This window comes from Pseudophryne corroboree, chromosome 12 (genome assembly GCF_028390025.1).
Source record: "Pseudophryne corroboree isolate aPseCor3 chromosome 12, aPseCor3.hap2, whole genome shotgun sequence".
NCBI classification, from domain to species: Eukaryota; Metazoa; Chordata; class Amphibia; order Anura; family Myobatrachidae; genus Pseudophryne; species Pseudophryne corroboree.
Window position 1 is genome coordinate 75,934,703 of NC_086455.1, and position 18,609 is coordinate 75,953,311.

Consider the following 18,609-nt stretch of genomic DNA (forward strand, 5'->3'; position numbering starts at 1 on the left):
CGGCTTTCCCTGAAGCAGAGGTTCTGCCTGGCTTAGAGCATTGTAGATTGCTCTTAGTTCCAGAATGTTTATGTGAAGAGACGTTTCCAGGCTCGTCCACACTCCCTGGAAGTTTCTTCCTTGTGTGACTGCTCCCCAGCCTCTCAGGCTGGCGTCCGTGGTCACCAGGATCCAATCCTGTATGCCGAATCTGCGGCCCTCCAATAGATGAGCACTCTGTAACCACCACAGAAGAGATACCCTTGTCCTTGGAGACAGGGTTATCCGCTGGTGCATCTGAAGATGCGACCCTGACCATTTGTCCAACAGATCCCTCTGGAAAATTCTTGCGTGGAATCTGCCGAATGGAATTGCTTCGTAAGAAGCCACCATTTTTCCCAGGACTCTTGTGCATTGATGTACAGACACCTTTCCTGGTTTTAGGAGGTTCCTGACAAGCTCGGATAACTCCTTGGCTTTTTCCTCCGGGAGAAAAACCTTTTTCTGAACCGTGTCCAGAATCATCCCTAGGAACAACAGACGTGTTGTCGGAATTAACTGGGATTTTGGAATATTCAGAATCCACCCGTGCTGTTTTAGCACTTCTTGAGACAGTGCTAATCCCATCTCTAGCTGTTCTCTGGACCTTGCCCTTATTAGGAGATCGTCCAAGTATGGGATATAACGTGTGGCCCTACTGGAAAATACGGTTGATTCATCACCGTCACCACTAGAATCAGTGCCTGTGTCTGGGTCTGTGTCGACCGACTGAGGCAAAGGGCGTTTTACAGCCCCTGACGGTGTTTGAGGCGCCTGGACAGGCACTAATTGATTGTCCGGCCGTCTCATGTCGTCAAACGACTGCTTTAGCGTGTTGACACTATCCCGTAATTCCATAAATAAAGGCATCCATTCTGTTGTCGACCCCCTAGGAGGTGACATCCCCATATTTGGCAATTGCTCCGCCTCCACACCAATATCGTCCTCATACATGTCGACACACACGTACCGACACACAGCAGACACACAGGGAATGCTCTTAACGAAGACAGGACCCCACTAGCCCTAGAGGGAGAGTTTGCCAGCACACACCAAAAGCGCTATATATGACAGGGATAGCCTTATAATAAGTGCTCCCTGTATAGCTGCTTTAATAATATATTTTTGCCACAATTTTGCCCCCCCCTCTCTTTTTTACCCTGTTTCTGTAGTGCAGTGCAGGGGAGAGCCTGGGAGCCGTCCTGACCAGCGGAGCTGTGTAAGGAAAATGGCGCTGTGTGCTGAGGAGATAGGCCCCGCCCCTTTTTCGGCGGGCTCGTCTCCCGCTCTTTAACGGATTCTGGCAGGGGTTAAATATCTCCATATAGCCCCCGGAGGCTATATGTGAGGTATTTTTAGCCAAATTAGGTTTTCATTTGCCTCCCAGGGCGCCCCCCTCCCAGCGCCCTGCACCCTCAGTGACTGCCGTGTGAAGTGTGCTGAGAGGAAAATGGCGCACAGCTGCAGTGCTGTGCGCTACCTTTAGAAGACTGAGGAGTCTTCTGCCGCCGATTCTGGACCTCTTCTCGTTTCAGCATCTGCAAGGGGGCCGGCGGCGAGGCTCCGGTGACCATCCAGGCTGTACCTGTGATCGTCCCTCTGGAGCTAATGTCCAGTAGCCAAGAAGCCAATCCATCCTGCACGCAGGTGAGTTCACTTCTTCTCCCCTAAGTCCCTCGTTGCAGTGATCCTGTTGCCAGCAGGACTCACTGTAAAATAAAAAACCTAAGCTAAACTTTTCTAAGCAGCTCTTTAGGAGAGCCACCTAGATTGCACCCTTCTCGGCCGGGCACAAAAATCTAACTGAGGCTTGGAGGAGGGTCATAGGGGGAGGAGCCAGTGCACACCACCTGATCGTAAAGCTTTACTTTTGTGCCCTGTCTCCTGCGGAGCCGCTATTCCCCATGGTCCTTTCAGGAACCCCAGCATCCACTAGGACGATAGAGAAACATCTTAATATTACCCAGATACTGTAGTATTAGCCCCTTTATAAAAGAGGCATATCTAATAGCACTCCCAAATCACTTACCTGACCATGGCTTGGTACCGTACGTACTGAAAATATCCTACCTAGGAGAGGCCCTGAGCAGGTGAACAGTGAAAATGACACACTGGACATTCAATGTACAAACTTCCGTATATACTCGAGTATAAGCCGACTTTTTCAGCACTTTTTTTTGTGCTGAAAAAGCCACATCGGCTTATACTCGAGTCAGTGTTAGGAGGGACACGGAGGGCGCAGCGCGCGGCTCTCCTGTGTCCCTCCTGCATCTCCGGCGGCAGCGGCGTGTGTGTGTTAAAGGAAGTGCACGAACTGGAACTTCCTTTAACACACGCCGCTGCTGCCGGAGACGCAGGAGGGACACAGGAGAGCCGCGCGCTGCGCCCTCCGTGTCCCTACTTCAGAAGACAGCGCGGGAGCGACGGAGGGTAAGTATCTAGCACTGTCGGGCACATCTGGCACTGTGGGGCACATCTGGCACTGTGGGGCACATCTGGCACTGTGGGGCATATCTGGCACATCTGGCACTGTGGGGCATATCTGGCACTGTGGGGCATATCTGGCACATCTGGCACTGTGGGGCATATCTGGCTCATCTGGCACTGTGGGGCATATCTGGCACTGTGGGGCATATCTGGCACTGTGGGGCATATCTGGCACTGTGGGGCATATCTGGCACTATGAGGGCTGTGTACGGCTAGAGCTGCATTTCCCACCCTAGGCTTATACTCGAGTCAATAAGTTTTCCCAGGTTTTTGTGGTAAAATTAGGTGCCTCGGCTTATATTCGGTTCGACTTATACTCGAGTATATACGGTAATATCTTTGATACAAAACAAATCATTGGGAATCCTTAGGACTATTATGTGGCAGTGACACCCTCAGGATGATGCTTACAAGGTAATTCCTTTATAATAAGTCTACTTTATTGGTCAGGATGGCAGACAACTTACAGAAACAGACTAGAAACAGGGTTAGGCTTAGGCTGTGGTGGCGGGAGGGTCAGGCTGCGGGGATAGGGGGTTAGGGTTAGGCACCCCCGAGGAGGGGGGTTAGAGTTAGGCACCACTGGGGAGGGTTAGGCTGTGGGAGGGGGAGGGTTAGGCACTCCCGAGGAGGGAGGGTTAGAGTTAGGCACCAAGGAGGTAAGGTTAGGCTGTGGGAGGGGGAGGGTTAGGCACCCCCGAGGAGGGAGGGTTAGAGTTAGGCACCACTGGGGAGGGTTAGGCTGTGGGAGGGGGAGGGTTAGGCACCCCCGAGGAGGGGGGTTAGAGTTAGGCACCACTGGGGAGGGTTAGGCTGTGGGAGGGGGAGGGTTAGGCTTCCCCGAGGAGGGAGGGTTAGAGTTAGGCACCACTGGGGATGGTTAGGGAATTAGGCTTAGCTATCTTACCAGCTGGGTGTCAGGATTCCCAGCGTCGTAATGCTGCAGTCGGTATTTTGACTGCCAGCATCCCGACCACCAGGATATCGTATGTAGGGGGTGATTACGAGTTGTTCGCCCGCTAGCAGATTTTAGCAGCATTGCACACGCTAGGCCGCTGCCCTCTGGGAGTGTATCTTAGCTTAGCAAAATAGCGAATGAAAGATTAGCAGAATTGCGAATAGAAATTTCTTAGCAGTTTCTGAGTAGCTCGAGACTTACTCCTACACTGCGATCAGCTCAGGCCGTTTCGTTCCTGGTTTGACGTCACACACACGCCCAGCGTTCGGCCAGCCACTCCCTCGTTTTTCCCTGACATGCCTGCGTTTTTCAGCACACTCCCAGAAAACGGCCAGTTTCCGCCCAGAAACACCCACTTCCTGTCAATCACACTCCGATCACTTCAACGATGAAATTTCTTCATTCGGATGTGAGTAAATCTACTAAGTTTTGTGCTAAAATACTTACTGCATGCGCACTGCGAACCATGCGCATGCTTGCCTTTATCGCTCCGTTGCGAAAATCGGCAACGAGCGAACAACTCGGAATGACCCCCGTAGCCCCTTCTAAAACACATGGCAAATCCCTTACTTTGCCACAATTAAAATAAGTATTTCTTACTTCTCCTCGGTAGTAGTGGGGGTCTCATAAACTTCCTGAGTAGTGTCATACAGAAGCTTATTGGTTTCAATAAAATTCTTTTGCAGAGCAGACATCTGTGCCATGATCATCTGACGGTGAAGTTTTGCGGCTTCTGCCTTCCGTCTCCTATTTTCCTTCTCTTGGATGCTCTGTCCCTACCAGAAGAGAGCAGGAAAAGTTACACATATTTACATTTGTAACTGCACATTGACTATAGAGTCAAGCTTTTTCACACGGGTCAAACCAACTTTATTGTCAACGCTGATCATTTTAAAACGTAATATTTCTTATTTGTTAAGTGGAAGTACATGTATGAACGAAAGAAAAATAAAATGCAATTATCTGCATATAGATGAAAATCGGAGGTGTGATTGCCCCTTTAAAAAGACGTCTGAGATCGCCAGCGGTGCGGGATGCCGGTCGATCTCGGACGTTTTTAACGGGGCAATCACTTACAAGGCAAAACCATGCCTTGCAAGTGATTGCCCCTTTAAAAAAGAGGATTTTGGTACTTACCGATAAATCCATTTCTCTAAATCCACTCGGGGACACTGAAGTCTTATACAGTAGGGGTGTGAAGCTTGCAACCGGAGGTGTGGCACAATCTAAAATTAGCATTGTCTGCACAGCCGGCTCCTCCCCCTTCACATCCCTCATCCCCCAGTATGGAAAATTTGACTGAGAGAATAGGACATGATACTATAGCACACGGCGAGGAACCGAACCAAACAACATATAAAACAGCATCCAAGAAACTCTTAAACAGAAAAACGAATGCTGTTTGCACAAACTGTTTGAACAAGAACTTTGAACACAGCAGGTTGACAGCACCGAGGCGGGCGTCCAGTGTCCCCGAGTGGATTCAGATAAATGGATTTATCGGTAAGTACCAAAATCCTCTTTTCTCTTTCATCTACTAGGGGACACTTGAGTCTTATACAGTAGGGGACATCCCAAAGTTATCCCCCAGGGAGGGAGTGCTGTCGGTGTCCTGCAAAACTAAACGTCCGAACTTAGAATCTCCAGATGCAAAGGTATCAAACTTGTAAAATTTTGCGAACGTGTGTGCTGAGGACCACGTCGCCGCTCTGCAAAGTTGAGTAGTGGAAGCACCTCTGGCAGCCGCCCATGAGGCACCCATTGATCTGGTGGTATGAGCACCCGTCTGAACCGGAACCTGTTTGCCACAAGAAATATAAGCTTGCCGAATAGCAAGTCTAATCCATCTAGACAAAGACTGCTTAGATGCTGGCCAACCCTTCTTTGGCCCATCATAAAGAACAAACAAATGGTCCGACTTTCTGAAGGATGACGTAACTTGTACGTATACCCGTAAAGCTCGGACAACATCCAAGGACACGTCCCCATCTGCGAATCCCTGAAAAGATGGGACCACAATTGGCTGGTTTACATGAAACCCCGAAACAACCTTAAGAAGGAAATCTGCTCTTGTACGGAGTTCTGCCCTATCCTCATGAAAAATTAAAAAGGGACTCTTACACGATAAGGCTCCCAACTCAGAAACCCTCCTGGCCGAAGCCAAGGCAAGCAATAACGTGACCTTCCAAGATAGATATTTCAGGTCTGTTCTTGCCAACGGCTCAAAAGTTGGTGATCTCAAAAATTCCAACACCAAATTTAAGTCACACGGCGCAGTGGGAGGACGAAAAGGGGGTTGTATCCTCAGAACCCCCGTAAAAAGGTTTGAACCTCTTGCAAGGATGCTAACCGCTGTTGAAATAGGATAGAGAGAGCCGAAATTTGAACCTTCAGAGAGCCCAGCCTCAGTCCTACATCTAGACCGGCCTGAAGGAAAAGTAAAAGTCTGGATAAGTGGAAGTTCGTCAAATTCCACCCACATTCCTGACATCAGTCCATATACCTCTTCCAAATCCTGTAGTAGTGCATGGCTGTGACTGGCTTCCTAGCGGCAAGCATCGTAGGAATGGCCGTTCTTGGTATCCCTCTGTTTCTTAAGATCCGGGTTTCAATAGCCACGCCGTTAAACGCAGCCTGTTCAGGTCTGGGTGTAGGAATGGTCCCTGGGACAGCAGGTCCTCTCTCTGAGGTAACCGCCAAGGATCTTTCGCTAGTAACCCCCGCAGGTCGGTGTACCAACTCCTGCGGGCCAATCTGGTGCGATTAGAATTGCCCATACTCGTTCTCGTTTCACCCTTTTCAGAACCCTGGGTATGAGTGGGAAAGGTGGAAAAATGTAAACCCTCCTGTAACACCAAGGAAGTGTTAATGCGTCCATTCCTTCTGCTGCTGGATCTCTTGTCCTGGACACATATCTGGGCAGCTGATGGTTTTGCCGAGACGCCATTAGGTCCACTTGAGGTAGACCCCATCTCCTCACCACGTCAAAAATTCGTGGATGTAGGCACCATTCTCCCGGATGCATGTCCTGGCGACTGAGATAATCTGCTTCCCAGTTCTCCACACCTGGAATGAACACTGCCGATAGGATGATGTTTCGTCTTTCTGTCCACAACAAGATCTTTGTGGTTTCCTTTAACGCCATCCAGCTTTGTTCCTCCTTGACGGTTTATGTAAGCCGCCGTCGTGACATTGTCCGACTGTATCTTTAAGTGTTGACTCATAACTAGATTTTTGGCTAAGAGAAGTGCATTGTAAACTGCTCTTGGTTTGAGAATGTTTATGGGAAGGCTGCTCTCCAGTAACGTCTATCTGCCCTGAAACTGATGTTCCTCTAAGACGGCACCCCAACCTCTGAGACTGGAGTCCATTGTCAGGATCCTCCAATCCGAAATGCAGAATCTCTTGCCTGCTGCGAGATTCCTGTGCAACGACCACCAAATTAAGGAGGTTCGTATGCGCGGTGGAAGTCGGATTCTTCGATGTAGAAGCCAGTGCGAACCTGCTCCCAGAGCAATGAGGTTCATCTGGAATGGTCGGGAATGAAGTCTGCCGTACTGGAGAGCTTCGAACGACGCCACCATCTTCCCGAGAAGTTGCACACAGAGGTGTAGAGTAACAGTTTGTGTCATCAGTACCTGAGCCACTAATCTCTGTAGGTCTTGGACCTTGTTCTCTGGTAGGAATACTCTCAATTGTACAGTGTCCAAGATGAGACCGAGGAATTGAATCCATTGAGTTGGTATGAGGTTGGATTTCTGGAAATTCACAATCCACCCATGTTGAATGAGAAATTGATGAGATGTCTGAACATTCTTGATCAGCTGTTCGGGAGATGATGCCTTGATCAGTAGATCGTCTAGATAAGGTATAACCGTGACCCCCAACAGTCACAATCCTGCAACAATGATTGCCATGATCTTCGTAAAGATTCTTGGGGCTGATGATAGACCGGACGGCAAGACCCTGAATTGGTAGTGATCGTCACCAGTGCGAATCTTAAGTAAGCCTGGTGAGGAGTCCAGATTGGGATATGCAGATATGCATCCTTTATGTCCATGTTGTAAGCCTGCAATGACCGACTGGATTGATTCCATCTTGAATTTGTAGACCCTTAGAAACTGGTTTAAAACTTTTAAATTGCGTATCGGTCTGACCGTCCCGTCTGGCTTTGGCATGACAAAAAGATTGGAATAGAAATCCGTTCCTCTCTGAGAGGCGGGAACTGGAATAATGACCTCTGACCGTAGCAATTTTTGAATTGCTCTCAGGAGTGCTTTTGCTTTCTGAGGGCACCGAGGCAATCCCGTTGTAAAAAAAACTGACTGTTAGGCCTCTGTTGAAAATCCAGTTTGTACCCCTGTGAAATGATGTTGTTTATCCAAAGTTCTGGTGAGGTGTTGGCCCAGATGTCCCGAAAACCTTCCAGATGTGCACCCACCAAGGGGGACCCCAGGTGAGCTGGGAGGCCGTCATGCCACGGTTTTGTCAGCAGGTTTATCCTGCTTTCTGGTTGCTGCCTGTGAGCTGCCTCTACCTCTGCCCCCACGTACTTGTGTACCGAAACCTCTTCCTCGGGCTCGAAAGGACTGTGATCTAAATGAATTAAACGCTGGTACCGAATAACATCTCCTAACCTGTGGAGTGGCTCTCGTATTAGGAGTAGGCAGAAAGGTGCTGTAGCCTGCGAAATCCACTTGTCCAACTCTGGACCGAAAAGCACCTCACCCCCAAAGGGGATGGATTCTACCGCCTTCTTGGTGTCAGAGTCTCCTTGCCATTCTCTGAGCCATAAAATCCGTCTAGCCGATATGGCCGATGCTATCCTGCTAGTATCCTTTGAGGCTTGACACAAGTATGAAGCGGATTCTCAAATGTGTTCCGCCAGTTGGGTAATCTCTTCTAAACTATTTTCCTCCTCAATAGCCTGTACAATACGTCCAGACCATGCTCCCATGGCCTTGTTGATCCAAGCACAGATGATCGCAGGTCTCTGTGCTGCACCTGCTGCTACAAAAAATAAGAATTTACTTACCGATAATTCTATTTCTCATAGTCCGTAGTGGATGCTGGGACTCCGTCAGGACCATGGGGAATAGCGGGCTCCGCAGGAGACAGGGCACATCTAAAAAAGCTTTTAGGTCACATGGTGCGTACTGGCTCCTCCCCCTATGACCCTCCTCCAAGCCTCAGTTAGGTACTGTGCCCGGACGAGCGTACACAATAAGGAAGGATCTTGAATCCCGGGTAAGACTCATACCAGCCACACCAATCACACCGTACAACTTGTGATCTGAACCCAGTTAACAGTATGATAACACAAACGAAGTAGCCTCTGAACAGATGGCTCACAACAACAGTAATAACCCGATTTTTGTAACAATAACTATGTACAAGCATTGCAGACAATCCGCACTTGGGATGGGCGCCCAGCATCCACTACGGACTATGAGAAATAGAATTATCGGTAAGTAAATTCTTATTTTCTCTAACGTCCTAGTGGATGTTGGGACTCCGTCAGGACCATGGGGATTATACCAAAGCTCCCAAACGGGCGGGAGAGTGCGGATGACTCTGCAGCACCGAATGAGAGAACTCCAGGTCCTCTTTAGCCAGAGTATCAAATTTGTAAAATTTTACAAACGTGTTCTCCCCTGACCACGTAGCTGCTCGGCAAAGTTGTAATGCCGAGACTCCTCGGGCAGCCGCCCAGGATGAGCCCACTTTCCTTGTGGAATGGGCCTTTACAGATTTAGGCTGTGGCAGGCCTGCCACAGAATGTGCAAGTTGGATTGTACTACATATCCAACGTGCAATCGTCTGTTTAGACGCAGGAGCACCCAACTTGTTGGGTGCATACAATGTAAACAACGAGTCAGATTTTCTGACTCCAGCTGTCCTTGAAATATATATTTTTAATGCTCTGACAACGTCCAGTAACTTGGAGTCCTCCAAGTCGCTAGTAGCCGCAGGCACCACAATAGGCTGGTTCAAGTGAAATGCCGAAACCACCTTAGGGAGAAATTGAGGACGTGTCCTCAATTCTGCCCTGTCCGAATGGAATATCAGATATGGGCTTTTGTATGACAAAGCTGCCAACTCCGAAACTCTCCTGGCTGAAGCCAGGGCCAACAGCATGGTTACCTTCCATGTAAGGTATTTTAAATCTACCGATTTTAAAGGCTCAAACCAATGAGATTTGAGAAAATTTAGAACCACGTTCAAATCCCACGGTGCCACTGGAGGCACTATTGGGGGTTGTATATGTAGTACACCTTTGACAAAAGTTTGTACTTCAGGCACTGACGCCAATTCCTTCTGGAAGAAAATTGATAAGGCCGAAATTTGAACTTTAATGGACCCCAATTTGAGGCCCATAGACAATCCTGCTTGCAGGAAATGTAAGAATCGACCCAATTGAAATTCTTCCGTTGGAGCCTTCTTGGCCTCACACCACGCAACATATTTTCTCCAAATGCGGTGATAATGTTGTGCGGTCACTTCTTTCCTGGCTTTAATTAAAGTAGGAATAACTTCCTCAGGAATGCCCTTCTCTTTTAGAATCCGGCGTTCAACCGCCATGCCGTCAAACGCAGCCGCGGTAAGTCTTGGAACATACAAGGTCCCTGCTGAAGCAGATCCCTTCTTAGAGGTAGAGGCCACGGATCCTCCGTGAGCATCTCTTGAAGTTCCGGATACCAAGTTCTTCTTGGCCAGTCCGGAGCTACCAGTATTGTTCTTACTCCTCTTTTCCGTATAATTCTCAGTACCTTTGGTATGAGAGGCAGAGGAGGGAACACATACACTGACTGGTACACCCACGGTGTTACCAGAGCGTCCACAGCTATTGCCTGAGGGTCTCTTGACCTGGCGCAATACCTGTCCAATTTTTTGTTGAGGCGAGACGCCATCATGTCCACCTTTGGTTTTTCCCAACGGTTCACAATCATGTGGAAAACTTCTGGATGAAGTCCCCACTCTCCCGGGTGAAGGTCGTGTCTGCTGAGGAAATCTGCTTCCCAGTTGTCCACTCCCGGGATGAACACTGCTGACAGTGCTACGACATGATTTTCCGCCCAGCGCAGAATCCTTGCAGCTTCTGCCATTGCACTCCTGCTTCTCGTGCCGCCTTGTCGGTTTACGTGGGCGACTGCCGTGATGTTGTCGGACTGGATCAACACCGGCTGACCCTGAAGCAGCGATTTTGCCAGGCTTAGAGCATTGTAGATCGCTCTTAGCTCCAGTATATTTATGTGAAGAGACGTCTCCAGGTTTGACCACACGCCCTGGAAGTTTCTTCCCTTTGTGACTGCTCCCCAACCTCGTAGGCTGGCATCCGTAGTCACCAGGACCCAGTCCTGTATGCCGAATCTGCGGCCCACTAACAGATGGGCAGTCTGCAACCACCACAGGAGAGACAACCTTGTTCTCGGTGACAGTGTTATCCGCTGATGCATGTGCAGATGCGATCCGGACCATTTGTCCAGCAGATCCCACTGAAATGTTCGTGCATGGAATCTGCCGAATGGAATCGCTTCGTACGAAGCCACCATCTTTCCCAGGACTCTTGTGCATTGATGTACTGACACAGTTCCTGGTTTTAGGAGGTTCTTGACAAGTTCGGATAACTCCCTTGCTTTCTCTTCCGGGAGAAATACCTTTTTCTGAACCGTGTCCAGAATCATGCCCAGGAACAGCAGATGTGTTGTCGGGGTCAATTGAGATTTTGGAAGATTTAGAATCCACCCGTGTTGCTGAAGCACTACTTGTGTTAGCGCTACACCGACTTCCAGCTGTTCTCTGGACTTTGCCCTTATCAGGAGATCGTCCAAGTAAGGGATAATTAATACGCCTTTTCTTCGTAGAAGAACCATCATTTCGGTCATTACCTTGGTAAAGACCCGAGGGGCCGTGGACAACCCAAACGGCAGCGTTTGAAACTGATAATGACAGTCTTGTATCACGAACCTGAGATACCCTTGGTGTGAGGGGTAAATCGGGACATGTAGATAAGCATCTTTTATGTCCAAGGACACCATGAAGTCTCCTTCTTCCAGATTCGCTATCACTGCTCTGAGTGACTCCATCTTGATCTTGAATTTCTTTATGTACAGGTTCAAGGATTTCAGATTTAGAATAGGCCTTACCGAACCGTCCGGTTTCGGTACCACAAATAGTGTGGAATAATACCCCTTTCCCTGTTGTAGGAGGGGTACCCTGACTATCACCTGCTGAGAATACAGCTTGTGAATGGCTTCCAAAACCGACGTCCTTTCTGAGGGAGACGTTGGTAAAGCAGACTTTAGGAACCGGCGAGGGGGAGACCTTTCGAACTCCAGCATGTAACCCTGAGATACTATCTGCAGGACCCACGGGTCCACTTGTGAGTGAACCCATTGATTGCTGAAAATCTTGAGTCGACCCCCCACCGTTCCTGAGTCCGCTTGTAAAGCCCCAGCGTCATGCTGATGGCTTTGTAGAAGCCGGGGCGGGCTTCTGTTCCTGGGCAGGGGCTGCTTGCTGCCCTTTCTTACCCTTTCCTCTGCCTCGCGGCAGATAAGACTGTCCTTTTGGTCGCTTTTTATAGGAGCGAAAGGACTGCGGCTGAAAAGACGGTGTCTTTTTCTGTTGGGAGGGGGTCTGAGGTAAAAAAGTGGATTTGCCGGCAGTTGCCGTGGCCACCAGGTCCGAAAGACCGACCCCAAACAATTCCTCTCCTTTATATGGCAATACTTCCATATGCCTCTTGGAATCCGCATCACCTGACCACTGTCGCGTCCATAAACTTCTTCTGGCAGATATGGACATCGCGCTTACTCTTGATGCTAGAGTACAAACATCCCTCTGAGCATCTCGCATATAAAGGAAAGCATCCTTTAATTGCTCTAGAGTCAATAAAATACTGTCCCTATCCAGGGTATCAATATTTTCAGTCAGAGAATCCAACCACACTACCCCAGCACTGCACATCCAGGCTGAGGCTATTGCCGGTCGCAGTATAACACCAGTATGTGTGTATATACTCTTCAGTGTAGTTTCCAGCCTCCTATCTGCTGGATCCTTGAGGGCGGCCGTATCAGGAGACGGCAACGCCACTTGCTTTGATAAACGTGTGAGCGCCTTATCCACCCTAGGGGGTGTTTCCCAGCGCGCCCTAACCTCTGGTGGGAAAGGGTATAATGCCAATAACTTCTTGGAAATTAGCAGTTTTCTATCGGGGTTAACCCACGCTTCATCACACACGTCATTCAATTCCTCTGATTCTGGAAAAAATACAGGTAGTTTTTTCACCCCCCACATAATACCCCTTTTTGAGGTACCAGCAGTATCAGAGATCTGCAAAGCCTCCTTCATTGCCGTGATCATATAACGTGTGGCCCTATTGGAAAATACGTTTGTTTCTTCACCGTCGACACTAGATTCATCTGTGTCGGTACCCGTGTCGACTGACTGAGGTAAAGGACGTTTTACAGCCCCTGACGGTGTCTGAGACGCCTGAACCGGTACTAACTGGTTTGCCGGGCGTCTTATTTCGTCAACTGACTTTTGTAATGTGCTGACATTATCACGTAATTCCATAACTAAAGCCATCCATTCCGGTGTCGACTCCCTAGGGGGTGACATTACCATCATCGGCAATTGCTCTGCCTCCACACCAACATCGTCCTCATACATGTCGACACACACGTACCGACACACAGCAGCCACACAGGGAATGCTCTAATCGAAGACAGGACCCCCTAGCCCTTTGGGGAGACAGAGGGAGAGTTTGCCAGCACACACCAAAAGCGCTATAAATGTATATAAACAACCCTAGAAGGTGTTGTTTACTATATATGCGCTCTTAATATATAAATATCGCCAATTTATGCCCCCCTTCTCTTTGTTACCCTGTTTCTGTAGTGCAGTGCAGGGGAGAGACCTGGGAGCCTTCCTCACCAGCGGAGCTGAGCAGGAAAATGGCGCTGAGTGCTGAGGAGAATAAGCTCCGCCCCTTTTTCGGCGGGCTTTTCCCCGGTTTTTAAGAAACTGGCCTGGGTTAAAATACATACATATAGCCTTAATGGCTATATGTGATGTATTTATTTTGCCACTAAAGGTAATTATATTGCTGCCCAGGGCGCCCCCAGCAGCGCCCTGCACCCTCCGTGACTGAGTCAGTGAGCCGTGTGACAACAATGGCGCACAGCTGCCGTGCTGTGCGCTACCTTCAAGAAGACTGAGGAGTCTTCTGCCGCCTGCTTTCCGGACCTCCGTTCTGCCGTCTCTTCAGCGTCTGTAAGGGGGATCGGCGGCGCGGCTCCGGGACGAACCCCAGGCTGACCTGTGTTCCGACTCCCTCTGGAGCTAAGTGTCCAGTAGCCTAAGACTCCAATCCATCCTGCACGCAGGTGAGTTGGAAATCTCTCCCCTAAGTCCCTCGATGCAGTGATCCTGTTGCCAGCAGGAATCACTGAGATTGAAACCTAAAAAAAAACTTTTCTAAACAGCTCTTTAGGAGAGCCACCTAGATTGCACCCTCTCGGACGGGCACAAAAACCTAACTGAGGCTTGGAGGAGGGTCATAGGGGGAGGAGCCAGTACGCACCATGTGACCTAAAAGCTTTTTTAGATGTGCCCTGTCTCCTGCGGAGCCCGCTATTCCCCATGGTCCTGACGGAGTCCCAGCATCCACTAGGACGTTAGAGAAATCGACTTTAAAGCTGGGTCAACCTTACGATCTGAAGCATCCTTTAAAGTCGTTACATTAGGTATTGGTAAGATTGTCTTCTTCGACAACCTTCCTAGGGAAGCATCCACTACTGGTGGAGTCTCCCACTTATCAATTACACCCTTAGGCAGGGGATAAGTTACTTGAAACCTTTTCGGAAATTAAAAGCGTTTGTCTGGTTGTTTCCAAGCCTCCTCCATTTGAGATTGGAGGGATTTAGGAATGGGAAACACTGCTGAATGCGGCTTTTGGGATTCTAACAATTCGAATTCTTCTGGCTCCTTTACTTCTTCTACCTTAAAGTTTAGGATCTCCTTTACCGCTTCAATTAAAGAATCAAGACCCGAGATTGCCGTGTCCTCTTCTGGAAAATAGGCGTTTAACTCCCCTTCCTCTGTATCAATGAGAAGACCCTCTTCCTCCTCTGATTCCGGTATAATAGGAAGAGGTCTTTTAACTGCCTTGCACACATTCGTTTCTGCTTGTGCGGGCGGTGTTAACTTGATGAGAAATTCCTCCATCGTCTTTGAGAATCCAGCAGCCCATTCCGATTGTTGCTTGCATGATTCGGCATCTCCTTGGAGATTCTATTTGCAAGGATGTCTTCCCATGACGTAGCCAGAGCACTGCTCCCAGGTGGAGCGTACTTGTCTAAGCAGGAGTCGCACACCCCGGAGCTGCCAACCCGCGTGCTCTTCTCGTTACATTTCGAACTAACATAACAGGTCTTGGAGGTCTTGGTTGGTGCGTTAGACATGTTGTTTAAACCCATTACCAGGGTATTACGCAGCGCTTTCACCCTTTAAACTAGGAAGAGAAAGACTGTGAGAGATGACGAAAGCGAAGGTATCGGATCTGGCTGGAATTACCTGTCCCTTCTTTATATATAAAAGGAGCAGGACAAAATAAATTTATAATAAATAAATAAATAAAAATTAAAAACACCAGCCAACTCGCAACCCTCACACCTCAACTGTAAATCAGCTACGATGTTAGAGTTGGTATCCGCTTGCTTCCGTGTATTTTCTACAGGATCTTTGAAACAGAATTCCTTTGAAAATATAATTAGTAAATTATAATTACTTTTCTGGAGATCCTCACGTAACGTAAATAGGATTTGAATACCTATCGGTAAATCCTTTTCTCTTAGTCCGTAGAGGATGCTGGGGACTCCAAAAGGACCATGGGGTATAGACGGGATCCACAGAAGACATGGGCACTTTAAGACTTTAAATGGGTGTGAACTGGCTCCTCCCTCTATGCCCCTCCTCCAGACCTCAGTTATAGGAACTGTGCCCAGGGAGACGGACATTTTGAGGAAAAGGATTTTTGTTAACCAAAAGGGTGAGATACATACCAGCTCACACCACAACACACTGTACAACATGGCATTTAACTAAAACCAGTTAACAGCATGAACCAAAGAATCAGCAACAGGCTGATCGAAACCAAAAACACAACCTTTGTGTAACAAAAGCAATAACTATGAACAAGTACTGCAGATAGAGTCCGCACTGGGACGGGCGCCCAGCATCCTCTACGGACTAAGAGAAAAAGATTTACCGGTAGGTGTTAAAATCCTATTTTCTCCTTCGTCCTAGAGGATGCTGGGGACTCCAAAAGGACCATGGGGTTTATACCAAAGCTCCAGACCGGGCGGGAGAGTGCGGATGACTCTGCAGCACCGATTGAGCAAACATGAGGTCCTCATCAGCCAGGATATCAAACTTGTAAAATTTTGAAAAGTGTTTGAACCCGACCAAGTAGCTGCTCGGCAAAGTTGTAGCGCTGAGACTCCCCGGGCAGCCGCCCAAGATGAGCCCACCTTCCTGGTAGAATGGGCCTTCACTGATTTCGGTAATGGCAATACAGCCGTATAATGAGCATGCTGAATCGCATTACAGATCCAGCGTGCAATAGTCTGCTTAGAAGCAGGAGCCCCAATCTTGTTGGAAGCATACAGGACAAACAGAGCCTCCGTTTTCCTAACACGAGCCGTTCTGGCTACATAAATTTTCAAAGCTCTGACCACGAGAGACTTTGAATCAGCCAAAGCTTCAGTAGCCACAGGTACCACAATAGGTTGGTTCATATGAAACGAAGAAACCACCTTTGGTAGAAATTGTTGACGAGTTCTCAACTCCGCTCTATCCTCGTGGAAAATCAAATAGGGGCTTTTATTAGACAAAGCCGCCAATTCCGGCACCCGCCTTGCGGACGCCAAGGCCAATAGTATGACCACTTTCCAAGTGAGAAATTTCAACTCAACCGTTTGTAAAGGTTCAAACCAATGTGACATAAGGAACTTTAACACCACGTTAAGGTCCCATGGTGCCATTGGGGGCACAAATGGAGGTTGGATGTGCAGCACGCCTTTCACAAAAGTCTGTACTTCTGGAAGCGAGGCCAATTCCCTTTGACAGAAAATTGATAAGGCTGAAATCTGCACTTTAATGGAGCCTAACTTTAGGCCCGCATCCACACCTGCTTGTAAAAAATGGAGAAACCGACTCAGCTGAAATTCTTCCGTAGGAGCCTTCTTGGATTCACACCAAGACACACATTTTCTCCAAATACGGTGGTAATGCTTCACCGTTACCTTCTTTCTAGCTTTCAGTAGAGTAAGGATGACCTCACCGGGAATACCCTTTCGAGCTAGGATTTTGCGTTCAACCGCCACGCTGTCAAACGCAACCGCGGTAAGTCTTGGGACACACACAGCCCTTGCTGTAATAGATCCTCTCTTAGAGGAAGAGGCCAGGGATCTCCTATGAGTAATTCCTGAAGATCCGGATACCAGGCCCTCTGTGGCCAATCTGGAACAACGAGTATCGCCTGAACCCTTGTTCTTCTTATGATCCGTATCACCTTTGGGATGAGTGGAAATGGAGGGAACACATAGACCGACTGATACACCCACGGTGTCACTAGGGCGTCCACTGCTACTGCTTGAGGGTCCCTCGACCTGGAACAATATGTCTGAAGTTTCTTGTTGAGGCGAGACGCCATCATGTCTATTTGAGGATTTCCCCAACGACTTGTCACTTCTGCAAAGACCTCTTGATGAAGACCCCACTCTCCTGGATGGAGATCGTGTCTGCTGAGGAAGTCTGCTACCCAATTGTCCACGCCTGGAATGAAGACCGCTGACAGAGTGCTTGCCTGTTTTTCCGCCCAGCTAAGAACTTTTGTGGCCTCCACCATCGCCGTTCTGCTCCTTGTTCCGCCCTGGCGGTTTATGTGCGCCACTGCTGTTATGTTGTCCGTCTGAATCAGGATGGGCAGGCCGTGAAGAAGATGTTCCGCTTGTAGAAGGCAGTTGTATATGGACCTTAATTCCAGAATGTTTATGTGCAGACAAGCTTCCTGGCTTGACCATTTTCCCTGGAAATTTTGTCCCTGTGTGACTGCTCCCCAACCTCGGAGACTTGCATCCGTGGTTACTAGGATCCAATCTTGGATCCCGAACCTGCGTCCCTCTAGAAGGTGAGAGCTTTGGAGCCACCACAGAAGATGAAATCCTGGCCCTGGGACCGGACCACTTGTCCAACAGGTCCCACAGAAAAACCCTGGCATGGAACCTTGCCAAACGGGATGGCCTCGTAGGCCGCCACCATCTTCCCCAGTACCCGAGTGCATTGATGAATCGACACTCTTGCCGGTTTCAGAATCCCCTTGACCATGTTCTGAATATCCAGAGCTTTTTCCATCGGGAGAAAAATTCTCTGCAGTTCCGTGTCCAAAATCATGCCCAAGAACGACAGCCGTGTTGTCGGAATCAACTGTGACTGTGGCAAATTTAGGAGCCAACCATGTTGTTGCAGAACTGACAGGGAGAGCGCAACGTTTTTTTAAAACTGCTCCTTTGATCTCGCCTTTATCAGGAGATCGTCCAAGTACGGGATAATTGTGACACTCTGCTTGCGCAGGAGCCCCATCATTTCCGCCATTACTTTGGTGAAAATCCTCAGGGCCGCGGAAAGGCCAAACGGCAACGTCTGAAATTGGTAATGACAATCCTGAACAGCAAACCTCAGGTAAGCCTGATGTAGAGGATATATGGGGACATGTAGGTAAGCATCCTTTATGTTGACCGACACCATAAAACCCCCCCCCTTCCAGACTGGAGATCACTGCTCGGAGAGATTCCATCTATAATTTGAATCTTTTCAAATATAGATTGAGGGATTTTAAGTTCAGAATTGGTCTGACCGAGCCATCCGGCTTCGGGACCACGAACAGGCATGAATAAAACCCTTCTCCCAGTTGAGACGGGGGTACCGTGACAATGACTTGCTGTTGACACAGCTTTTGTATTGCAGCGCACACTACTTCTCTTTCCGGAAGAGAAGCTGGCAAAGGCCGATTTGAAAAATCTGTGGGGGCACATCTTGAAACTCCAGTTTGTATCCTTGGGCCACAATTTCCAGCACCC

General features: G+C 48.7%; 1 protein-coding gene across 1 annotated transcript in view; it reads right to left on the reverse strand.

The window, feature by feature from the left end:
- Positions 1 to 18,609, reverse strand: part of UBR1 (ubiquitin protein ligase E3 component n-recognin 1) — a 296,661-nt gene that overhangs the window by 109,544 nt on the left and 168,508 nt on the right. The window contains exon 29 of the mRNA XM_063947658.1: positions 4,064 to 4,239. Within this exon, the coding sequence (XP_063803728.1) occupies positions 4,064 to 4,239 (176 nt within the window). The remainder of the gene's footprint in view (positions 1 to 4,063; positions 4,240 to 18,609) is intronic.